At 44.5% G+C, this 26706-nt stretch overlaps 1 protein-coding gene, 1 long non-coding RNA gene and 1 pseudogene across 2 annotated transcripts; all 3 read left to right on the top strand.

The window, feature by feature from the left end:
• Positions 1–1131: 1131 nt before the first annotated feature.
• LOC123075937 (uncharacterized) lies at positions 1132–4362 on the top strand. The gene is made up of 3 exons (XR_006436235.1): positions 1132–2323; positions 3306–3420; positions 3528–4362. It is a non-coding gene; the product is annotated as an uncharacterized lncRNA (long non-coding RNA).
• Positions 4363–7965: 3603 nt separating this feature from the next.
• LOC123076686 (agamous-like MADS-box protein AGL61) lies at positions 7966–8737 on the top strand. Its single transcript, XM_044498807.1, has one exon. The coding sequence runs from the start codon at positions 7966–7968 to the stop codon at positions 8719–8721; it is 756 nt and encodes a 251-aa protein (XP_044354742.1). The 3' UTR covers positions 8722–8737.
• A 5352-nt stretch (positions 8738–14089) lies between these two features.
• Positions 14090–16949, top strand: LOC123076685 (double-stranded RNA-binding protein 1-like; annotated as a pseudogene).
• Positions 16950–26706: the final 9757 nt, after the last annotated feature.

Below are 26706 nucleotides of genomic sequence, written 5' to 3'. Positions count from 1 at the left end.
GGCGTGTGCGCGTGTATGCGCTGGGCGCGTCGAGTCCGATCCGTGGCAGACGCGGGCGTGTGTGTGTGTGCGAGCCCGCGGGTGTGTGTGTGAGTCAGCTCGTGTGTGCGCGTGGGTGTGTGTGCGTCTGTTAGCGAGATGAATGGGAGGAAGACCGCGTCGGGCGCTGGAGGTGGCCGCATAGTGCGTGTGCATGCGCACAGGGAGCGCGTGTCGCAGAGCACGGGATGTGCAGGTCGTGTGAGTGGGGTGCGTTCGAGCGCGGGCTAGCGTGTCAGTGCACGCGGGTATAAAGCCCCTTTTCCCCTGTGTAGCTAGCTGTGGTGACCGAGTTCGTGCTCGAGGAGAAAACCAGAAAAAGCCGTCGGTGCGGCAGGTGTTTGTGCGCCACCAAATTCTTTGTGATCATCTTCCTCCCCCCCCCTCCCGTCTTGTTTCCGGCGATAGTTGTCGAGTGCTAGGGCTCGCTGCGCCAACAGTGCGCTGGTGCTGCAGATCCAGCAGAGCTGCTGCGCAGATCTGGCGTCTAGTCAGGGTCCTGGTCAGGGTGCCGTGGGCGCGTGGCCCCAGGGCACGGCTATGTTAGAGCTAAACATGCCAACGCGGTGTTTTGGCTCCTAGGTGCATATGCACCCATTGTCTAAATACACATTTTGAAAAGTTGAAAAATTCGGAATAAAAATCCGACGGGTATATCTGGACATTCTATGTGCGTGCACAAAGTTTCGGTGAAAAACGACGTTTTTTGTGGTTTGTGTAAAAAGATAAAGAAATGCCTCGTGAATAGTTATAATGAAGCATCCGAAATTGAATTTTTTACACAAGCCACAAAAACCTCGTTTTTTACCGAAAACTTTGTGCACGCACATGGAATGTCCGGATATACACACGGGATTTTTGTTTGAAATTTATCAAATTTTCAAAATGTGTATTTAGACAATGGGTCTATATGCACCCAGGAGCCATAGCAAATTTCCGTAAACATGCCGTGTATTGTCTCCGAGTAGTACTCGTATACTGGTCCGAGTAGTACTTTAACAGTAAACCGAGTAGGTTAGCTATATGATTTCTTAACGCACGCATATATATATATGCTTGTATCCCCACGTTGTAACAGCAGGCAGCAAAGAGAGAAGTAATAAAGCAAAGCTCGATTCGAGCATTTGGCGATCCATCGATTCGTTTGTGTTCGTAAGTTCTCGCTGTAAAAAGTTGATCGATCAGTCTAGCTAGTTCTACCGCGCTCACGAACGTATGTGAAGTATCTCTGCATGTGCTTGACTACTGTTCAAGGTGACCGCTAGCTAGCTTGCTAGCTTGTACGTGCGTGTGCTGCTGCTCTCAGGTGAATTGATCAAGCGATCAAAAACCAACGATTGGTATCTAGAGCCTCGACGATTCATGATGGGGGACAGCGACGCTGAGTCCGCCAAGTCTGGCAACGGCGGCTCCAAGGCAAACAAGTCTGGCCACAGCGGTTTCAAGATGAACAAGAACAACGACAAGGTGAAAAAGGGCGGCAATCAGCGACCAGTGATGAAGGAACGGGCGGTGCCAACGTATTGGCACATCGCAACATTCCCATCCAGTACCTGAGAGGCTTTGCCTCCTTTGGCCGGCGCCCCAAGGAGGCTTCCCTCCTTGGTGGCTGCCTCTCTCTCCCCCTCTAACCTATATATAATTGAGGTATTGGCCACAATTGAACACAACTTTTGGAGCCTCCTCTAGTCCCATATAGTTCTAGTTCTAGTTGATCATAGTTGATCTACTTAGTGCTAGACCTAGTTTCCTAATCCTCATAATTAGATGCCCAATGTGGTTCTAATCTACCCACTCTAATTCTCCGACGACAATTACCTATAGATGGCGAAGCACTGCCGACTCGTGAAGGTTGCACGCTTGCAACCAAGTAGAGAGGTCGTTCTTTCGGTCTTTCGTTCGAGGGACTATTCGTCGGCGGTTCGAGGGGTCGTTCATCGACGGTTCGAGGGACTCCAAGTACGATCATGATCATGATCCCAGCCTGTTATGCATCTTCATATTGATGTTGGGTGTGCGTAGGTGGGATTTTTTTTTCTACTCCATTCCCAACATCTCGGAGGGGTTCCTGCCCTCCGGGAGCCATAGCATCCAAGGATCAGAGGGGAAACCCTCCTCCCATCTAGGGGGGATGCCAAGGAAGAAAGAGGAGGAGGGGGGGGGGTCTCTCTCCAGCTCTCTCCCGGTGGCGCCGAAGTGTCGCCGGGGGAATCATCGTGACAGCGATCTACACTAGCAACTTCGCCGCTGTCATCACCAACTCTCTCCCTCTCCTTACAACAGTGTAAACCTCTCTCTCCCCGTTGTAATCTCTACTTAAACATGGTGCTTTAGGCCACATATTATTATCCAATGATATTTTGCCATCTTATGATGTTTGAGTAGATTCTTTTTGTCCTACGGGTTAATTGTGGTATGGTCTGGTTAATATGAGTTGTATGTTGATATGATGTTGTCCTATGGTGCCCACCATGACGCGCACATGTGTGGGAAATAGTAGGGTGTTGCAATACGTTTAGGATTCGCTTATAGTGGGCTTCGAGAGTGATAGAAGCTTAAACCCGAATAAGGGGGTTGTTGTGTATGGAAGTAAAGAGGACTAATAGTCAAAAAAAAGTAAACATGACTGGTTACTTAATGCTGTGGCTGGGTTTTACCTTAATGATCTTTAGTAGTTGCGAATACTTGCTAGAGTTCCAATCATAAGTGCATATGATCAAAGTATGGAAAGTGTGTTAGCTTATGCCTCTCCCTCATTGCATATGATCTGAGTATGGAAAGTGTGTTAGCTTAAGTCTACTTGGCGGGGGGCGAGGAGCCGGGCTTCATGGCCGAGGTCGAAGCCTCGGCACAACAGGACCTAGGGGAGAAGAACCCCAGGGTCGCAAGGAGGAGCTGGGCCAGCCATCGACCCAGCCGATGTGCACTCCAGCTCCATCGCCGCAGCTAGAGACCCCTCGGCCCAGCACCCAGGTGCTTGGGCCCAAGGTTGTTATGTCACCCTCTACAAGAATAATTGTTGTGGTTAAATTTTCTTTGCAAATCCATGCAACTGTCCGGGGACATATCCTTGTGGCCCTTTAAATGGCCTGGCCAGTGAGTAGCCCCCGAGCCCGAAGTTTGTTTCAAGCAACCGGTGTTGGGGTCGTAGAAAATTAGGAGCGTAACATGCAGCCCCCCAGGACGCTGCCTAATGTCATAAGGCGATTGTCCTGAAGTTTCAACAAATTGACCGTGGGGCTTATATGAAAGATCTATGTTTGCAGGTTTCGATCTCGGCTCCGAACTCTGTCTCCTAGGAGATTGCTGAGGTAAATCGGAAGCTCGAGAGATCCCAGGAGGACCTCAACCAGATGAACCAGGGGTCTGAGTTGTCTCAAGGTAAGCGACCCGGACTTGAGTTCCTTAAAGTGTTATATAGAACACAAGAATTTGATATTTCTGGCTTTGGGTGGAGAGCTAATGCAGAACTGTTTGAATGACAACAGCATTGGCCGAGCTTGAGGCGCTCAAGGCTGAGCTCAAAAAAGCTCAGCAGGAGGCATAGAAGCAGAAGGTTGCGCCCGCGAAGGCAGAGCAGGCCCGAGCTGCCAAGATTTTGGCCGGGGAAAAAGACCGGGCGTGGGTCATGGAGATTGAGGAGACCATTAAGGGCGTGTTCGAAGCATGGGACAAACTTCAGGCGGGGAAGAAGCAAGCGGAAGAATTGATCAAGAAGCTCCAACTTGCACACTCCGAGCTCCAGACCACCGCCCGGGCTGACCGGAGGTGCCCCAGACAGTGGAGCAAATCGCCTCGGGTAAGCCATATTTATTGCAGCGCGTGTTTCGCAACAAAGGGTGTGTCGAGCTCACCCTGCTGTGGCGTTCCGCAAAGATCTTCGTGGATCTTTCCAACAGTGTGGCGGATGCCGTCGCACACTTTGACCAGATGGCGGATCATGAGAAGGAGAAGGCATTTTGGAGGCAGTTCCCAGAATCACCATCGGCGCAGCTGCTGAACCATCGAATGAAGCAGCTGGTGGATTTATTCTACATGGCAAGGCCAACGCTCCAGGACATCTGCATCAAGCTGTGGCCTGCCGAAGCCTTGCCAACCATCCTCTTCGGACTCCTTGCTCGGCTGCGAATTGCTGCCCCGTAGGTTGATTGCTAGAAGCGATCTGCGTGCTTTGAAGGAGCACGGCGGGCGTATGCGTGCGTGAAGACGCAATTCCGAAAGGTGGATGCGACGATCGTTGCTGCCGGACCTGCTAAAGGGAAGCATCGCACCGCGGAAGAATTCTTTGAGGAGGTAGCAGAGGGTGCCCGGACGACCGAAGTCATGTGTCCAAAGGACACTTTGTATTTCTAGTTGGCACCTCAGAGAACTGAGGTGTTTGGGATGTAAAAAACTATCTTTTGTTGAAAGGATTATGGCTTTAAATTCCATCATTTAATTTTTCTTCTTAATTAATTTTCCTCCTGTATGACCGTGTTTAACTGAAAGTCGCCAGTCGTCGGCTTCTGCCCCAATGTAGAATATACAAAGGGTGTTCCTTGAGGCATCTCTGACCCTTAGCCGATGTATCGGTACCCGGAGGCGGTTGTGCCTATAAGAACTAGTCAATCAAACTATAATAGCTTTATAACGTTAACTTAGTCATAGAATTTGACTGTGGGGCTGATGACGAGCCCCCGATGTGTGAAGTGGTCGGCTTTAGCAGGCCGAGGTCGACACCTTTACGCACTTCGGCTAGTGTAAAAAAAAGAAGCCCTTCGTTTGACACGGATGATCTTTATTGTCACATCGCTTAGTCTTCGTATAGCCGACCAGTTTCCACTCACCCAGATAGTCAGATTTTGGCTTTCTCCGTTGAGGCGCTCAGCCAATTAATTTGACAACAACACCGATCGCCATCCCCTTTTTAGGGATCCTGATCTTATCCCTTCGGAAAATGGTTCTATTCCTGTTAAGGGGGATCTTGGTGCTCCTAGAACAGGGTCGTGGGGCCTTTCCCCACTACCCACGTCCATGTATGTCCCCCATGTAGGTGGGTCCCACTCTGGAACCTACTAGAACCATCCTGGCACAATATCGAAAAATCCCAAACATTTTCCGGAACCCTGAATATGACTTCCCATATATAAATCTTTACCTCCGGACCATTCCGGAGCTCCTCGTGATGTCCAGGATCCCATTCAGGACTCCGAACATCCTTCATACTTCACCATACTAATATGTCAATACTCCTCTAGCGTCATTGAACATTAAGCGTGCGACCCTACGGGTTCGATAATCATGCAAACATGACTGAGACACCTCTTCGGTCAATAAACACTAGCGGGGCCTGGATGCCCATATTGGTTCCCACATATTCATCGAAAATCTTTATCAGTTGAACCATAATGTCAAGGATTTAGTTAATCCCTTATGCAATTCCCTTTGTCCGGCGAAAAGTTACTTGCACGAGATTCAACCGTTAGTATCTCCATGCCTAGTTCAATCTCTTTATCGGCAAGTCTCTTTACTTATTCCGTAATACAAGATCCCTTGACTAAAATCATTAGTTACATGCTTGCAAGCTTCTTGTGATGTTACATTACTGAGATGGCACAGAGATATCTCTCCTTCTTCACACGGAGTGACAAATCTCAGTCTCGATCCATGCAACCCAACAAATACCTTAGGTGATACCTGTAGAGTAGCTTTATGATCACCCAGTTACGAAGTAATGTTTGATAGCACACAAATTCTTCCTCTGTATCAGGGAGTGGAATGATCTCATGGTCTAAGGAACAGATAGTTGCATTAGGAAAGTTACGTCAAAGTGAATTTAGTGACGCAATCAAATGCTAAGATTACGATTGATTCTGTCCATCATATCATTCTCCTAATGATGTGATCCCATGCATTATCAAATTACAACTCATGTCTATGGTTAGGAAACATTAACCATCCTTGATCAAGGAGCTAGTCTAGTAGAGTCTTATTAGGGACGCGGTGTTGTTTATGTATTCACACATGTATTTAAATTTTCGGCCAATACAATTCTAGCACGAATAATAAACATTTATCATAAACAAGGAATGATAATAACCAATTTATTATTGACTCTAGGGCATTTTTCCTACAAAAATAAATAAATTGCCATGGCAAAACAACTTAACTTGTAAGATGTCTAACAATGCTAATTTACCATGATATTAGACATGTGGCAAAGTACAAACAAGGATCACGGCCAAAGAACACTAAATTCGGAAAGGTCGTAAGGTAACATGGCAAATTTAAAAAGAAAAGATACTAAGTAGATCGTGGCAAATTGTGGAAAAACTACTGTACAAGATACATGGATTTTGACAAGGCAATCACATTCAGTAGCATCTACTCACCCATGGTTATGTTAATTTGAACATTGGATTCGTGGGAGAAATCATAATTCGCCATGGCAAAACATATCCAATAGCATGTACTCAGCCATGTCTTAATTTACCATGTGCTACAGAACATTGCCATGGTTATGCTAATTTGAACATTGGATTCATGTGGGAAAAAGTGGAAATTGCCATGGCAAAAACATTCGGTAGAATCTATTTCAGCCCATGCGAATTTGCCATGAGTTCGTATACAAAATTGCCACATACAGTACAACATGCACGCATTCCCCCATTCCCATCACGATCCGAGGGCGCAGGGACTCACTGGCGAGACGGGCATGGCCACCAGCCCACCACCCCCCTGCTCCATGTAGTGACCAGACGAGATGTCGATGTAGATCCGATGGTAGGTGGTCGCGCCGTACGCCTCCTCCCCCATGAGGACATCCACCGCTTCTCCTCCCCTCCGCGCTTCGCCTCCGGAAGCACCTTGTCGACGCCATGAGAAAGAAAAATGGCGGGGATTTTGGGACGCCCGGCAACGAGATCCACCGCTGCTGCTCAGGTAGTCGCGTCAGTACCTGTGCAGTAGAAGGGTCGCATCTTCGTCATGAACCAGATCTCCCCCCAATGCCTTCCAGCCACTCCTCTTCGACAGTGCCGCCAACGCGCGCTCCCTGCGCGACGACGACCACTGTACAGACTACGGAGCTGCCCCGTGCACGGCCACTTGAGCGCGCCACCGCGGCAGCCACGTACCCGGCCAGCCGCCTTCACGAGCTCCTCCGTCAAGTTCTCCAGGAATGCCTCTGCGGCAGCCATCGGCACGAGATCCCATTCGCGAGCTCCTTCACAGCACCTCTTTGCCAGCGCCGCAGCGAGATCCCGTGGAGTGGGGTCCCTCGCTCTCCGTGTGTGAGTTCTCGTAACGAATGGATAAGGCCGTGTGACGGGGTCGTTTCGTTCGATCGCTGACAGATCCTGCCCGAACGTTGACATGGCAGCTCTGTGCTTTGTTATTCGTGCTGCAAAAATGCAAAAATGAACGACGATGGAGCTGTTCGGGGCGAGAAGCTATATACCACACATTCTGTGGTTATCATTTGGGAAGATAAATTATTTCCCAACTACTCCCTTGGTTCACAAAGATAACATGTTTTGGGTATTTCAATATGAACCATGTACGGACTGAAATGAGTGAGTAAGCATAGTAAAATACGTCTATATACTACATCAGATTCACAAAAGATAGAACATCTTATAGTTGCGAAATGGAAGGAGTACATTGCTTGGACATTTTGTTGTCACGTCCCGGTCGATTCGTCCACGTACGTAGTTATCCTTTTGTTTGCGTGGTATACTACGTAGTTATCCCACGCGTGAGTTTTAATGTTGAGAGCTCAGCGAATACCGAAACAGATCTCATAGCTTTTATTGTACGCGGCTCAGCTTCGCGATTCTTCTCCGGCCGCTTGCTATATAAAGCCCCGACCCCGAGGCATAGCCACACCCACACACACTCATCTTCCTTCTTTTCTCTGAGCCCAGCCACCGAGCGAGCGAGCGAGCAATGGCGGCACCCAATCAGAGGGGTGGCAGCGGCCGGAAGAAGACCGTAATCCGCCGGATCGAGCAGCAGGATGCCCGGCAAGTCTCCTACGCCAAGCGCCGAGTGGGCCTCTTCAACAAGGCCAGCGAGCTGTCTGTGCTCACGGGCGCCCAGCTGGCCGCCCTCGCCTTCCCTCCCGGCGGCAAGGTATTCTCCTTCGGCCACCCCTCCGTCGACCCCGTCGTAGAACGCTTCCTAGCGGGGGAAGGTCTGGGTGCTTGCCCGATGGCGCAGGGCGCTGCCAATGGCCGTTTCCTGGCGGCGGAGGGTGCCGGGGCCGGCGCGGGGGAGGGCGCTGCCGACGAAGACAACGTGAAGAGGCTGGCCCAGCAGCTCGCCGAGATGCGCACGGAGCTGAGGGAGGTGAAGAAGCAGACGAAGCGCATCGACAAGGCCATGGCTAAGGAGCGCGCCGCGGGGGACCAGATTGCGGCGTGGGTCGACCCGAAGGCGCGCGACATGGGGGACGAGGACATGGCGGCCTTCTTTGCCACGCTTCTGAAGGTAAAGACCGACGTCTCCGACCGGGGATGGAGACAGAGTTACAGCAATGGCTTATGGCGATGCCGCCACCGGAGTTCCCTGCCGGGTTGGAGATGGCGCAGCAGGTGCTTGAGCCGAACGCCGAAGAAGAGGAGATCTAAACCCGTGTCCATCGGTTCCAGTAAAATCATTCATGCATGGACGATAGTTCCTCAATCTGTTTGTCGTCAGTAGCAATTTTTAATTTTTTTTTTTTGAGAATCTTTGTCTAGTTTCATCTTATGTCGAGCAAATTTCATGTCGTTTCTTATTATCAATTATTAATGGCTAGATCTGAATTGTACTGTCGCTGGCTGCTGGCATTTAATGAAATACAAATATGTTATAGCTGGCATCATTATACAATGATCTACATGCAAAATCTTTGGTGTTTGTTTTTTTCCTTTTGTGGAACAGAATCTTAATTACATTTAGATCGTTCTTATTCACAGACAATCGTCCCTTAGACCATACAAACGTTAGACTCAACGTGACACCCAACATCCTATATGAATATATATATCTATTTGTTATATATATACACTATAAGCACAAGACGAGATAACAAGAGAAAAATCTAGTACAAAATTGCACATTAATTACTACCTCTGCAAACTACAGAGGGAGTAGAAAATACAGGCCCTTGATCTCGATAACCTTTTTAAAAATTTAAAAATTGTTTCCGTTCAATGTATATGCAACTTAAACATCTGGTGGGTCTCAGTGACAAACAGACTCTAACCAATACTACATCTTATCGTAACATAAACATCTGGTGGGTTTCAAGCTCAACACATGACAAACACATATGACTCTAACTTTATAAATCATGTCTCAAGGGAATAAAAAATTCCCGCGGAGAAAGGGAATAGAAATCATCGGACCCTGCCCATTGCCCCATGCAAATTCGTGCCCTACATCCATGAGCCCTATCTGGTCCGTTCGTAGGAACCGTCTTCTCACAGCGGCCGTCCTCCTCCCTTTGATGGACCCACTAGCGACGGACACATGAATTATACTCCCTCCGTTCGTAAATATTTGTCTTTTTAGAGATTTTAACAAGTGACTACATACGGAGCAAAATGAGCGAATCTACACTCTAAAATATGTCTATATACATCCGTATGTGGTAGTCCATTTAAAATCTCTAAAAAGACAAATATTTAGGAACGGAGGAAGTAGATCTGAGGCCACATGTACGTACATATAATGTAACTATTTCTTTTATGTACGCACATGAATCTCGATCTCTTCGGGTTTTTCCTCTCCAATCTTGAGGGCAAGAGAGCCATAATTTCACCGTTGTGGGCGAGATCTACGTAGTGCTACCACGTCTCTGAATCATCAAGAATCAATGCTCCCATTGTGAAGCTTCATTGAATCGCTGGAAGAACCAACAAGCCAAAAACAATATGTGCACCATGAGGTGAGATTGACAGAGCGCTAGCTCCAGGTGCTATCACATAACACGTCACAGATTGGCAAATCCATGCTGGAGTACCAGTTGAGGTGCATGCCGAGCTGTATGAGTACCTGCGGCAGGACGTCTTGCAATCAAACTCGGCTGAGGCAATTATTATCCACCCCTAAAATGTCCCAATGAGGCAATGACCCGTCGACGGTCTGGCAAGCGGGCATATGTCGTCATTAACGCCTACAACATGTTTAGACAAGAAAGTCAGGGCTAAAGATTCCATGGTATGTACCTGTTCTGAGCTGCAGCATCGACCAGAGTACGTTCTTCTGCAGGAATTGGCTAATATGTGCTAAGAATTGATGTGGTGGCATGTACTTCAATCAGGCTTAGGTCCAAAAGGCAGTTCATGCGAACACAATCAGTCTCACCAATCAGGCTGTATGGCTACAATGTAATACAATCTGCTACTGTGAACAATTTGTTACAGCCAACCAAGAAAATCATTACCACGCCCCAGGCCTAGGCCCTGGCTGCCTGGGGCCTGGATCCGCCTCTGCACATAGTCGAAACGTCCGTGAACTTATGCAGCTACATAGATGGGCAATATGCATGCTTAATATCACTCATGAACCAAGATGTTGGACCAGATCATCTAGAACATCAGATACCATCACAAAAGCATATAATTTGACTAATTTTTTGTTGTGATTTTTATTAGACTGATTTGATGTCGTAACAAATAGCCCCTCCATTAGCGAATTGATGATGTTGTGGACACTGATGTGACCACAAATGTACATCTATCTGATCATTACTTTTGATATCAATGTGTGTTAACAGGTATTTACGGATGGAGGGTATAGGATCAAAGTATCGCATAACAGACCTCTTAGCAAGATGTACATGACAATCTTGATGCCCCTACATGTTTGGGCGTACGTACGGGATCTGCCATCAATTTCCATATAGATTTTTTCTCATTTTTCAGATTTTATTTATACCTATTTATTTTTCTCTACTTTTTCCTAAAATAAAGTAGAGACAACCTTTCTGTTGTTTTCCTTACTTTCCAATATTCTACTTTTCTAAACCAATATGGTACCAACACTATAAATGCAGTAACTCGATGAAGGAGATATGGATAATCATGGTCAATGGTTTAAGACATTGCATGTAAACATCTCAACTAATTAACCTATTAAGGCTAATAAAATTGTATCAAGTAAGACAGTAAGTTTTACATGCTCCCTCCGTTCCATAATGTAGTGCATATAGATTTTTAGAAAAGTAAAACCTCACAAACTTTGACCAAGTTTTTTTGAGTAATCACTGGTGACCAACTTTGAGCAAGTTGGTGGAGAAAAACATTTACATCTAGAATGCCAAACATATACCGTTAGATGTAGTTTCATATTATATATATTTTTTTTTTCGAAACGGAGGCAAAAGATTTGCCTCATCGATTAATTAAGCAGAAGAGAATTGCCCAGTTAATCAACGGAAAACCGCGCAAAAACCGATACAAATCAACCACACGTGGACTACTCACAGAGCATGTAACCCCGTAAACACACGATCAACCCGACAACCATACCCAACACATAGCGACCACCAACCCTCACAGTGCTACACCGCAAAGAAACCCCTAAGAATAACACGGCCGAAGACCACGTGCACCACCAAATCCGCGCTGACAACTCAGACCATAAGGACAACCCAAGAGACTGATGACCATCCATCAAGCAGCCGCGGACGCCTTTCTTGTGGCGCCACTCTTCATTCTCTTGCTCCTGAGAACTTCCTCAACAATCGCCTTGTCAGATCCAGGGCTAGCCGCCTCCAAATGTTTGAGCAAGCTGTGAATCTCTATCTGGAAGAGAATATCATTGACCTTGTCATGCACAGAAACCTGCCCAACGGTCTCGTGCGAGTGAGTAACTGTAACATCGGAACCTTCACGCTCCACAATGGCGACCATCTGGCTGGGCTCCAAAGGATCAGACGCCAACATCTTGACTGCCTCAACATTATCAGTCACAGATACCACCGACACGATGGAGCCGGACGCCTCTAGTTGCTCACATGACCTAGGTGAATCCTGCCCCTCAACAGGGGTCACTAGCGAGACGACCTCCACATGCTCCATAGGCTGAGGTGAAACAGGTCTCACACATAGTTGTTGAAGCTCGGGCATAATCTGCAACACAGGGGCGACGACCACGGCGATGGCCTTGCTTTCAGCAGCAGACATCGACGACAAGTTGTCCCCAACTCGAGGGGAGAAACAACCATAGAGCTCTTCACCCCTGTTCTCTATTGAGCCACCAACAACATCAACCTGACTAGAAGGACGCGACGTAGGAGTGGACTGCAACACAGCCGACACAAGAGAGAGCTTGTCCAGGGCCGCCTCCGCCCGCTCCAGAAAGCTCCCAACACGCATCAACAACTTGGCCTGAGTTGCTAAAGTGGACTGCAGTAGCACATCGGTTGGGGGTGCCGAGCCAACATCATCAGATACAATCGACGCCCAGGACCCTCGGTGAAGCGCCTTGTAGGGGGGAGTGGATTTCATCGGACCCCCACAAGAAGCTGGAGCTCGACAATGCTCGGTGCTGAGGCGATACAGTGGTGGCGCGACAAGGCATGCCAAAGAGCTGAGCGGACGCCAAGGATTGCGGCACCCGTGCGCCCAAGGTCCGTTCTCCAAGCAACGGGAGCATCGCAAGGGATCTCTACAAACTGCCGCACGGTGTCCAGGAGCGAGGCATCGACAACATCGAACATGGAGCCAGGCAGGGATGGGACGAGGAGCAAATGCCGGTGTTGGTGATGCCTGACAGCGCCGTTTTGGTATTGTAGATATAAACAGTTTTATCTATAAAGTTTGTCAAAGTTTGCAAACTTTAACTTTTCAAAAAATATATACGCAATATGTTATAGAACGGAGGAAATAGTATTTTTATGATGGTTATGTCTATTTTTATTTGATTAATTTCACATATTCAAAGAAAATATTAAAGATCTTAGCTTTTGTGGTGGCACTAATTTTTTTTGTCCACAAGGACAAAAACCATCAAGGCTGTGTTTAGCATTTGCGATAATTCCCACAAAGAATTGAAGATTTCTTCTGGCATGAAAGGATTTGTTAAGTGTCAAAGCTATGGTACGCGTCATATTAGTGATCCACTAAAGGAAAAAAAATATTTTGTTGTGTGAGTAGTTCATGGGAGAGAGGAGTAGTAGTTAGTTAAGATTTGGCTTTTAGGTTGATGAAGAAATAATTTTGTGCCGTTTTTAATGACAGGGGAAATTTTACTATAAAATTAGTGTTGGGATGCTTAGGCATGTGATTTTAGAAGAAGAGGTTATTGCAAGGCTAGGATGGAATGGATCTTGAGAGGGAGAAGTTGTGGATCATAAGTGTTGTTGTGGAGAAGTGAGAAGAAGAGACAGAAACAAGAATACCGCCAATTGAACTGGAAGTATTTTTTGTCTCACCAAAATCATTTTTCAGGATGGAGGATCCGGATGAGGCCAACTTCGAATTAGCAAAGCCATGAACTTTCCATGGATACATCCAACAAGAAGATTACCATCAAACTAACGGAGGAAGAAAAACCAATGGTTGAAAAATACAAGGATGTTGAAAGCATAGCTTACAACACAACCCACATGATAAGCACACAAGCTAATGAACAATAAAGAACCGCTTAAAGGTGGAGTCCCCCTTCGTGCTTGAACATTGCAACAGAAGACAAATACAACCAAATGTGCAACCAACTTCCTTGAAAATAGTCTCGCTGATGCCTACCCTTAGAAGCAAGAAATTATTTTTGTCTATTCAAGGCCAGGTATGCTCGGAAGGAGTCACCTAACGTCGGTGCACATAGGAGGATTCATGGAGATGGTCTCCAAGGATTATTTTTTTCCCATGTCTTTTCATGGTCTTATTTTCTGTGTCTCGGACATTCCAAAACAATTCCTTCAACACATTCAACTTCATTTTCGAGAAGATGTTTCTAAATAAATAACATCCGGCTTCAATGATTGTTTCTCCATTCATGTGAAAAAAATGTTCATGTATATCAATACATTTTATGGTTAAACCATATGTTAAATTGTTTCACTCATGATTTCCTAACAATGAGGTTGGCATCATTTTTCTGGGTAAGTCGATATACACAAAAAATGTATAGTGAAACACACCCATACCGCCACCGCTTAAAAGGAATGCATCAATCACAACTCTCCTTTCGCTTGCCTTAGAAGCAAGTTATAGGCTCTCATGATGCCCAAGTCATGCAACCGCAGTCCAGTATCATCATCCCGAGCTAGTACAAAGCGTGCTCCCATACATGTGATTTCTCATTACCTTGCCAGAGACATAAATCCTGCCTTCTAACAACAACTGACATCCACATCGATTGATTTCTAAGAGGTCGTCCATGACAACACGATGTGTTTGTAATATTTTTCCTTGGAACTCTATCTACTACTCCGTCCAAGCAAAAATGTCCACCATGTGCCGATTCAAACCGAGACATAGGAAACTGGTACTCCTTGCATGCCTTCACCAAACTAGTTGTTTGTTAAGGAGTCCAAACAAGGCGGACTACAATTCAACCCAACTAACACAAATTATCTTCATGATAAAGACCTAATCCATGGTAAAAAATTCCTTTATTTTTATTTTTATTTGTATATGTTTTACAATAAATTATCCATTGATGTCGATTAAGGGGAAAAAAGACTACCAGTGTTCTTATTGTCCTCTAATGTAGGGTGGCACTAACAACGCGAGTGAGATTGACGCACTATTTTGTGTACTGCATGCAGAAACACAAGTTCCTTACAAGTCTCAGTTGCAAGAATATGCTCAGAAGAGACACAAAGATTTACCTTCCTATGACACCATTCGGAGTGGTCCACCACATCCACAAATGTTCTCGTCAACAGTGACCATAGATGGGCGGTGATTTCAAAGTCCCCGAGACTATGGCACAAAAAAGGAGGCAGAATTCGCTGATGCGGCCGCTGCCTTAACGTCACTGAATCAAGAAGAAAATCCATCGGCGCAAATGCAACTGGTTCGTTCCACCTTTTTTTTTTCATTTCGTGGGATCGCTTTTAATTGGCACCGCTTCATCTACATGCAGTATTAGTAAACGTGTTCATCTCCCACCTTGGATTTCAATATTCAAGGACTGAAAAATTGAATTGATTCACTGACTTCATTTTGTGAGAATATCAAATCTTCCACAAAATAAGGCATGCCCTCCTGGCAAATAAATAGAAGACGCCCTTGTACGAAAATTTAACCAAAACTAACCCTTTTGCTCAGTGCCAATCAGTCCGGTGTTGAACATGGCTAGACTAGCACCATGTTTCCCAGCACTGAGAAAAACATAGCATTTTTTGCCGGCAAAGCATCGATCAATGACATGGTGCTTGACGCTGAGCTTTGTGACCTCAACGCCAACCCGTTGGCACTGACCGTTTTGCTTAGCTTTGCGTTGGCAGGTTGGCTAGCCAGCGAACTTGTGATCAAATAATGCATGAAAGCTAGCTATCTAGCTAGTTTGTGATTAGACAATTCATAATAGCCAGTAAACTAGTTTTTGCTTGAAATGCTCAACGGTAATTGAGGCGGCGTTGAGGTTACAAAGCTTAACGCCGAATACCATGTCGTTGACTGTGAACTCTCATTTTGTCTATGGAAATGTCAATTTTTTCTCAATGCCATGTATTCAATGTTCGACGACAATAGAGGCAACACTGAGGTTAAAAAGCTCAAAGCTGAAGAGCATGGCGTTGACCATGAACTTTCATTTGTCTGCGGAAATGTTAATTTTTTTCTCACCACCAAAATAAATGGCGTTGAGATAACCAAGTTTAACGCCATGTGGGTGGCATTCTTTAAAAGGGTTAGATTTGCTTAAAACTTTGACACAGGTTTTTTTTTCTCAATTCTCACCTTAATTCACTATGAAGTGTAGACTGGATACAAGCACACAACCTGGTGCAAAAAAGATTTGAAAGGGAGACCATACTTCTGATTCTAAATTTAAATTTGGCAATTTTCATCTAACAGGCTGCTTTACCTTTTGTAGGCTGGATCATCCTCATGTATTTCTTTGCCTCGAAGCCAGACTAATTATAAGCTTCAATTGCAAATTTATGCTCAGAAGAGAGGCGAACAGCTGCCTTCTTATCGCCTTATCCAGGAAGGTCCACCTCATGCAACACTATTCAAGTCAATAGTGACCATAGATGCGCAAACGTTTCAAAGTCCAAAATCTTGTCGCACAATTAAGGCGGCAGAATCTTCTGCAGCAAATCTTGCTCTCGTTTTCTACTTCAAGATACAAGCACACAAGAGCAATTGCGGGATGGTCCAATATTATTTTTTGCAGAATTTTCATACCCTATTTATGATAACCAATCTAACCATCACCATTTATTTTTATAACTAGTAAAAAGTTGGTCCATTTTTTTCAAATTTAATCGATTGTTAGGTTACACCTAGAAGGCTAGGAGAGCAATGCAAAATGCACTGTCTGGTATACATTGGAATAGTGAAGTCTATCATAGATGGCTTGGCTTATGTAGTGAAGATTTAAGAAATAGCAACCTGTCAACATAGGACAATGTCTTTTACTGTTTTACATTGAATAATTAAGGAAGGGCGTGTTATAACATAATTTAGCTGTGATCATGCAGCTATCGTGCTTGTAAATCCAAAGCGTCATTTGCCTCCATAACTAAATCGCGGATCGACCGTGATTTTCTCGGGAAATAACGTCACTATCACGCATTTTAGGGCCTCCGCGATATCAAATAGCACGTGATGTTAATCCTTTGTATCTGCTGAATTTGTAAATACTAATCTGATTCACCAGTCTACCGTTTGTAGGTTCAAGCAATGCAATACGCTTCATCAGATAATCCAGATAATTCATCCGGGACATCTTCTAAGAAGCAAAAATATAATGCAAGTTGCTGAGCTTGGTTTTCAACATTCCAAAAACTGTAAGTAATTTAAATTCTTGAACGCAAGTTTCATATTGGGAACAAACTTCACGAGTAATTTATGTAGTATCTTTTGTTCTCATTATCTGCAGAAAAATTGTTAGGGGTATTATTAAACATGTTCTTGTTCTCTGATGCGCTGGCTGACTGTAGTACTAGTAGTATGCAGTATGTGTTAGGTAACTGCGTTGCTCAGGTAAATTTTGATGTGCATCAGATTATGAACAACTTAAAAACAGGAAATATCTGAACCTAGTTGATAGTGCTCCCCAGCAGGGGCGGCCCCAGGCAGGTCGGGCTGCCGCCTAGGGCGTGGCCAAAAATTGTTTTGTTAACTGTAGCACGAGGGGTGGCCTGTGGCGTGACTTCGCTCTGGCTCCTCTACTGCTCCCCAGTAATCCCACCCTTATAAGATAAGTCCCTAAAATAACAGCCAATTACCACTAGAGCCTACAAACCCTGAAGGTATTCTTTGCTCAGGGACTCGCTTATTTATCAGTACCCATTGTTCTCTGCTAGTTACTCACCTACATTGCTATCTCTCTATGGCAAAATTCCAGATTCAGGTGGTGGGATCTAGCGCAGCCTTGGCCCACGAGAAATGCAGCCAGCCAGTGCAACCTGTCATGTTCTATTCTGTAGCTGTACTTGTACCCCAAGTTCAGCTCAGCTTTTTAACATAATATCCGCACTGCAGCTGTATTATGTGCCTCTGCGATTCAACATGGTTATAGACTTGATGAAAGTTTATGCTGATGGTACTTGATCAACCATTTCGGTATAGTTAAACTTGGATTATGTATGTTGTTACAAGAATGCAACTTTAATTATTGAGACTATTTGGATATCTACAACATCCTTGCAGAATGGCTCTCTCTTTTGCTTAGAGGGCCTCTTAGTACTGATACACCTTTGCTCTCTCATGTTCCGTTTTCTTTTTTCCCCACTATTATTGTATTTTGCATCCCTAACGATCTTTGCTACTATAGAGGGAAACCTTTCTTTTCCTTTCTTTTGTTTCACAGGCTGGTGTATTCCAAATAGTAGTTATATCCCAGTTAATTATGTTGATAGCATAGTCAGTAGTGGTTGCGGTTAACACCGACATGCGGGGCCATACCACGCTCCTCATGGATCTTGTTTCCATGTCAAAAAGGCTTAAGTTGTGAAAAAATAACGTTATAGCCTTAGCAGGGTCATGGCTTAAAACTTAGTCTGCCTCTTCTCATAGAACACATTTGAACATATATTGTTTGGGTTTTATCTCCTCGATGATCATACTGCATGGGCCGAGCTACTACTCCTGAAGATGCTTCACCGTTGCTTTTTGACAGAAATTAAATTTACACCAAATTAAACATAAAATATCAAAATAAAAAATGGAGCAACCCTCCATGTTTCCAAACTACAAGTATGGGTTTTCACTAGCACAACTTCAGCCAACACATAGTTCCCCTTCACATACATACACCAAGAAAATGGCACAGGTTGATTGCCCCTACGATAATATTTTTATCAAAATAAAAGATGGTAATTTATGTATGTTATATTCCCAAATATAAATGAGTTTTCTTGAAAGTTAAGAGTGTGGAGCCAAGTTAAAGGGTGGATGGTGAAAGTTCTCTTCTATGGAAGGAAAGGATGTTCTTTTAAAATCAGTATCCCAAGTTGTGCCAGTCAATTATATGTCCTGTTTCAAGCTGCCATGTTGCCTCGGTCATCGTATTAATGCTTTAATCTGCAAATTTTGATGGGCCGGCAAGAAGGATGAAAGAAAGACCAGCTGGGTATTCTAGGATGTGATGACTAAACCAAAGCTTTTGGGGAACTAGGTTTAGAGACATTGAGCTATTTAATCTTGCTCTTTTGGCTCGGCAGGCATGGCTAGGTCTAAATGATCCAAGCTCCTTACGTGTGAGAATTTTAACGGCCTGGTATTTCTCATCATGTGAATTCTTGCAAGCTCAGTTGGAGAACTCCCCTTCTCAGATATGGCGGTCGATCCTTGAGGGACGAGACACCATTTGCTCTTGGTCTAATTAGGTCGATCGGCGATGGACAGACCATGTAGATATGGCGGAACAATTGGATTCCTCGTGATTATAACATGCGGGCCCTCACAAGTATCATTGTTGATCCTCCACAAATGGTCACTGCTATTTGTAAACTGCATTGGGATTTTTCACGAAGAGGAAGGGTGAAGCAGTACAGTAGAGATAAGTATTTCCCTCAGTGAGAACCAAGGTTACCGAATCAATAGGAGAACCATGCAAACTCTCGTCGTCAGCACCTACACACACAAAAGCAAATACTTGCACCCAACGCAGGCAAGACGGTTGGCAATCCCGTTGAACTCGTTACTTGCAAGTATTTATTATGATTGTGATAGATAGATCAATTACAAAATTAAATAAAAGTAAATAAATTGTGGAAAACTATTTAAGTGGGATAGATAAATTAGGTGGGATTGATCCCCACCTAAAACACATGGTTTCAGTTGTGATCCTTCTGAGATGATGGTGATAAATAATAATGTTGTAATCTCTACCATATTTACATTTTGTATATTCATTAGGTGATAATTTCTCTGAATATTTTGACCTTTTCCATTCTTTTGTTATTTTTCTCTTTTTCTATATACTTTACTTGTATATGATGCTTTAAATTGAGTTGTGTATATTGCTTTGTATATTATATTTAATGTATACTCTTATATTCTATTGCTTCCTATACCTTAATTTTTTCCTCTTCAATGCACAACCTCTCTTGGACAGCGTATCAATCTGAATGGACTCTACTTTAAAATTGGTCGTATTGTGCATATCGCACATATACATACTGCTACCAGTTTACATGTATTTGACATCGATGATTGTGTTACTTCTCTTTGTATTTATCTTGATATTTCCACTCATATGGTTTGCCTGTTTTACAGATAACTATGTTGGCTCCGGTATCCATCTTCCTGTCGCTGACGAAACAAAAGCTCTTGACGATCCTATCCAATCTGGTGAGGTGCAAAACGATAAACCAGCTACTCTGGAACAAAGCATGATGGCTGAAATAAAGGGCTTGGTGAAGAAGTTGCTCCCGTTGGTCTCGGCATTGCGGCAACAAGAAGATTACCATCAAACTAACGGAGAAAGAAAAACCAATGGTTGAATGATACAAGGATGTTGAAAGCATAGCTTACAACACAACCAACTTGATAAGCACACAAGCTAATGAAAAATAAAGAACCGCTTGAAGGTTGAGTCCCCCTTCATGCTTGTGTTGGGAATCGCTACATGGAAAACAAAAAAAATTCTACGCACACGCAATGATCTATCCGTGGAGATGCATAGCAACGAGGGGGACAGTGTGTCTACGTACCCTCATAGACCGTAAGCGGAAGCGTTTCACAACACGGTTGATGTAGTCGAACTTCCTTCGCGCTTCAACCAATCAAGTACCGAATGCATGGCACCTCCGCATTCTGCACACGTTCAGGTCGATGACATCCCTCACCTTCTTGATCCAGCAAGACATCGAGGTAGTAGATGAGTTCCGTCAGCACGACGGCATGGTAACGGTGATGGTGAAGTGATCTCCGCAGGGCTTCGCCTAAGCACTACAAAAATATGACCGGGGGTGTAAACAGTGGAGGGGGCGCCGTAGGGTTTCGCTTAGGCAATTGTCTGGGGTGTGCTAGCCCCCCCCCCCCACATATATATAGGTGGGAGGGAGAGGGAAGGCTGCCAGGAGATGCCCTAAGTAGGCCGAATCCTACTTGGGGTCCTCCCCAAGTGGCGCCCCCTGCCATATTTAACCGAGGGAGAGGGAAAGAGGGGGGAGAGGGAAGGAAGTGGGAATCCTAATCCACAATTTCCTTTCCCTTCTCCCCTTTCCTTCCCCTCCTTAGGCCGGCCCATATGGGGGGGGGCGCACCAGCCCCTTGTGGCTGGTGTGTTTCCCCTCTTGGCCCATAAGGCCCGTATCTTTTGCCGGGGGTGCCTGGAACCCCTTCTGGTGACCCGATAAGTACCCGATACCTCCGAAACACTTCCGGTGTCCGAATACTATCGTCCTATATATCAACCTTTACCTCTGGATCATTTCGAGACTCCTCCTCATATCCGTGATCTCATACGGGACTCCGAACAACATTCGGTCATAAAATCACATAACTCATTTAATACTAAATCGTCATTGAACGTTAAGCGTGCGGACCCTACGGGTTCGAGAACTATGTAGACATGACCGAGACACCTCTCCGGTCAATAACCAATATCGGAACCTGCATGCCCATATTGGCTCCTACATATTCTAAGAAGATCTTTATCGATCGAACCGTTATGACAACATACATAATTCCCTTTGTCCATCGGTATGTTACTTGCCCGAGATTTGATCGTCGGTATCTTCATACCTAGTTCAATCTCGTTCCCGGTAAGTCTCTTTACTCGTTCCGTAATACATCACCTTGTGAACAACTCCTTAGTTGTTTGCTTGCAAGCTTATGATGTGTATTACCGAGAGGGCCCAGAGATACCTCTCTGATACTCCGAGTGACAAATCATAATCTCGATCTATGCCAACTCAACAAACACCTTCGGAGATACCTGTAGATCATCTTTATAACCACCCAGTTACATTGTGATGTTTAATAGCACACAAGGTATTCCTCCGGTATCCGGGAGTTGCATAATCTCATAGTCGAAGGAATATGTATTTGACATGAAGAAAGCAATATCAATAAAACTTGAACGATCATTATGCTAAGCTAACGGATGGGTCTTGTCCATTACATCATTCTCCTAATGATGTGATCCCGTTATCAAATGAAAACTCATGTCTATGGTTAGGAAACCTTAACCATCTTTGATCAACGAGCTAGTCTAGTAGAGGCTCACTAGGGACACGGTGTTTGTTTATGTATTCACACATGTATTAAGGTTTCCGATCAATACAATTCCAGCATGAATAATAAACCTTTATCATGAATAAGGAAATATAAAATAACAACTTTATTATTGCCTCTAGGGCATATTTCCTTCAGCTTGAACATTGCAACAGAAGACAAATATAACCAAATGTGCAACCAACTTCCTTGAAAATAGTCTCGTTGATGCCTGCCCTTAGAAGCAAGAAATTATTTTTTTCTATTCAAGGCCATGTATGCTCGGAAGGAGTCACCTAATGTCGGTGCACATAGGAGGAGTCATGGAGATGGTCTCCAAGGATATTTTTCCCTGTCTTTTCATGGTCTTCTTTTCTATGTCTCGGACATTCCAAAAAAATTCCTTCAACACATTCAACTTCATTTTTGAGAAGATGTTTCTAAATAAATAACATGTGTATCATGTAATCTCTTTACGATATAATTATTGAGAAACGATGAAGTAAAAATATCAACATAATAATATCCATGTATGTAAGAAACATAATCATTAATTTTTCAAAATATACGATCATTAACAAATGTTATCCCCACTCATTTTAACATGTTAGCATGGCCTGACTCTGCCTTCACCCCACAAATATAAATCATGAGCACCCTTGTATCAAACTAGACAACTAAATCGTACTTCTAACACGCTTCAGCATTTTCAACTCCACGCAATACATGAGCGTGAGCCATGGATATAGCACTATAGGTGGAATAGAATGCGGTGATAGAGATTAATAAGGGAAGTCAAAGAGGAAGAAAGTCTCGCATCGACGCGGCTAACCAACGGGCTATGGAGATGCCTATCAATCGATATCATTGTGAGGAGTAGGGATTCGCATGCAACGGATGCACTAACAACTATCACTACAAAAAAATACACTTCCGTGATGATACGTGTTTGTCACAGTAGGTCGTGTTTTTTGTCATGCATGTACATCCATGACAAATTTATGACAGAATCAAGATAGTCATACCTGTGCTGTCGTAGAAGTGTTCCATGACATTACCAAAATTATCATCACGGAAGTGTCCACTTCCATGACGATAAATCGCGCGTCACAGAAGTGCTTTCGTCAAGGGTGACCGACATGTGGCATCCACCGTAACGGAACGCCGTTAAGCTCTCGGGTTGGGTTTTGGATCCGATAACCCATTAACAGCCCCGACCAATGGGGATTTTCCACATGTAAAATCATCATTGGCTGGAGGAAACACGTGTCCGCTCATCGTTGGGACACATGTCATCCACTCATTGGACAGAAGGCGCCTACACTACTAGGAAAATGGTTTTTAACGATGGTATATGTGGTCGTTAAAGGTCGAATCGTGGTCGTTAAAGGTCATTAACGACCACAATCTGCTGGTCGTAGTTGGCTCCGTCGTTAAAAGTATAACGACCACATACCTTTTGTGGTCATTATTCTTGTAACTACGAGATGGTGTGCGGTCGTCAATCCCATGGAAATAACGACCACAATTGTCGTCGCTAATAATGTTATCATGCTGACCAAAGTATCATTAGCGACCACTCTCTTCACACATTGATATCCTTCAGAACCACTTATATTTAGTATAATTTTGCGTTGAACGATCACTTTATGCAGCATCCAACATTTCAATATTAACATCCATATTAATATAAAAACAAGAGAATATGGTTTGAAAGGATCATAGCCTCTTTTATTAATAAAAATACCAATATTCTGACATACATTAAAATATCCTTTAAGAAACTTCAAGTTGGCTTCCATGAGAACTATCACTTACTAATATACCAGATACAATACACTTAATTTCTAACACCTCTTGCACCATGCCATTGAACGTTCCTTCGAGCACTTGCCTTGCTTGCTCACAAGCTTGTAGTTTAGAAACCAATTCCGCCTTACTTAATGCTGGTCCTCGCAATGTCTCTAATTCCCCACATACATATCTGGAGATAAAAAACCATTGCGAAATTACTAACCAAAAACACTATCCAGAACAATCAATATAGATGTTCATTTGTACCAAAAAAAATCAAGTAACAACCAGTAAATATTTTCTCTTCACTCATGAGACACCATCACAAGTCCTTATCATTCTTCACCAATGACTACAATGCCTCGTGATGTTACTTTTAAGGTGGGCCATCCGTTCTACAAAAAACATTAATGGTTTATATGTCAGTACATATAAAAGAACTAGCAAAGAGGATAATATCATAAAGGAACAAATTTCCACTTGAATTCTTCAATAGTCCTTATCCTTGTGCGACAATGGCAAACTATTTTAAGCAAATATTAATTGGAATGTTTCTTTTCTAATTCAAGCAAAACTAGAGTTATTCTATTTCTCAGAAAAAAATGAACAATATACCCAACTAATTTTTAACACATATACCCAACAAATTAAAACCAAATATTATTCTCATCTGCTTAAAAAAACTACCATTCTTCTCAAGAGTGAGTGATATACATACCTCAAAACGGCCTCCTGGCTTTTCTTTGTCACCCTGGAGGAGAAGAGGAGCTTCAAAGTGGTGAGCATATGAAAAATAGAGCACGCAAGGAGACATCAATTTTGGAGAAGTTTAAGCTTACAAGAAAAACTTACAATTACCTTGCCCTGGAGCATGGGAACTGCACAATGGACCATGTACTGAGCGTCTACAATGGCAATCTGCTCTTTGGGATTCTAACAAATTAAATCAAAAGTGAAAAAAAGTATACATCAGGTATACACGACTATATATTGCACATGATATCTTTTTAGACCTCGTTGCTCAATAATTAGGCTATGCTTACATTGACACATCTCCAGATGTAGGAGTCAATAGGCCATTGATTGACGAGGTCATTCTGAAAATCAAACTCGTTAACTCTTCTTTTCAGTTCACACAAGCCAAAATTATCAACCATGTACGTACAAGTTAAAAATAATCAGCAGCCAAACACATTGTCCTCACTTTCAGATCAGGCAAGTAAAAAAACGTCTTTGTTTTGAGAAGTGTATGCATGTACCTAGATCAGTGCCACACGCATCTCCAAGCATCCCTTCACAAGACTGGCACCATCACCTCCACAAACCTGCATCCAGGTTTACATCTTCACTTTCAAATTGAAAAATCTCAAACAAAAATGGTCAGAGTGAAGAATTTAGCTAGTTAATTACCTGCTACACGGCAGCCTTTGCATGTCCCGACAATGCTCATCCCCAATATCTGTCCTGTTCATGCCATGCGAGAGACTACAACCCGAATTCAACCTCTGTTTTCGCATTGACCAGCAGCTGCACCCTTTCTCCGTCCTAACGAGTCCTGCATCGTATCCGCCTCTGCCTTCCCCTCCCATCTAAAGGCCTGAATAAGAACTACTGGGAAACCATTAGCGATCCACTCCAAATATCCTGAGCCCGCTACGAGATACGACCGATGCGGTAGCAACACTGACCTCATCACCGAGCTAGATCCGACCAACACGTAGGAGTATTGACCTCATCATTGAACTACTAGATCCGATGGATGCGGAACTGACCTCGGCGTTGATCCTCTGCACCCCGTTGCGCTGCTCGTCGAGCACCCAACAAGGGATCCGGTCCACTCGGACGACCTCGGCAGCGAGCGTTGGTCCTCTGCTCCACTCGGACGACCTCGGCAGCGAGCGCATCTGGGTCGGCGTCCTACGACGAGGAGGCGAGGGGACGACGTGGGAATGCGGCGTTCGTGGCGGTGGCGGCTGCGGGGGCGAGCGGCTCAATCTGAGAGGGGATGCGCCACCGTGGTTTACCTGGACGCGAGACTGTAGGCATAGGTAGAAGTGACTTTTATTTATCTTCCTTTTATCTCCCTCGTTTCACCAGATAAGGATGCTAATTACTCTAAAAAATTAAAAGTATCAAATATATGGAGTATTAATCAACTACGGCCACCAAACTAACGACCGGCATATCCATCGCTGTTCGGGAGGTTTCGTGGGGTTAGTTTAAACGTGGGACTAGCTCATCGAAAGAATAACAACCAAGACTTTTAGATGTTGGTCGTTATTGGCTTAATTTCTAGTAGTGTTATGATACGTCGACACGTGGCACGGCCCAACAGAGGCCCATTCCTGTGAAAGGCCGGCCCGTTTGACTTGGTTAAAAGGTGGCGGGCCGGCCCATGGAAAGCCTCTTAACGGCATGTTTGCATATAGCCCATTTACAGCCCGCTAACCCAAGGCCCGTTACGCCCTATCCGAATTAGGCCCAGTAGCGTCATCTGGGCCATCCAATATGATTCCAGCCCGTTTTCACTTCTGGCCCATGTATGGCCCATGACGTCTTTCGGCCCATATGAGGCCCTATGTAACTCTTAGCCTATTAACGGCCCGTGGTGAAACTGGCCCGTAATGAACAGTGTATCACTTTACACCCATTAACGGCCCGTGGTGAAACTGACCCGTAATGAACAGTGTATCACTTTATACCCATTAACGGCCCGTTATTCCGTTGGGCCGTTTCCAGCCCATGTTATCTTTCGGCCTTCTCAGAGCCCATTTATTCTTGGGCTCATTTCCAGCATTCATTTACTTACGGCCCGTTACTGTAATTTTCTGCTTGTGGGCCAAATTCAGCCCGTGGTTACAGTCGGCCTGTTTGTGGTCCGTTAATACGTTGGGTCGTTTTCATAGCATCATCAAATACGGCCTATTAACGATGGCCCGTTATGGTCGGCCCATGAACGGACGATTCCAACTCTAGCCCGTTTACGGCCATAATGCGGTCTGTTTGGCCCATGTTTGGCCAATCGATCGTACGGCCCGTATAAGGCCCATTGATGATA

The sequence above is a fragment of the Triticum aestivum genome, chromosome 3D (genome assembly GCF_018294505.1).
Source record: "Triticum aestivum cultivar Chinese Spring chromosome 3D, IWGSC CS RefSeq v2.1, whole genome shotgun sequence".
Classification (NCBI taxonomy): Eukaryota; Viridiplantae; Streptophyta; class Magnoliopsida; order Poales; family Poaceae; genus Triticum; species Triticum aestivum.
Note: the sequence above shows the minus strand (reverse complement) of the source record. Positions and strands in the feature narration are given on the sequence as shown.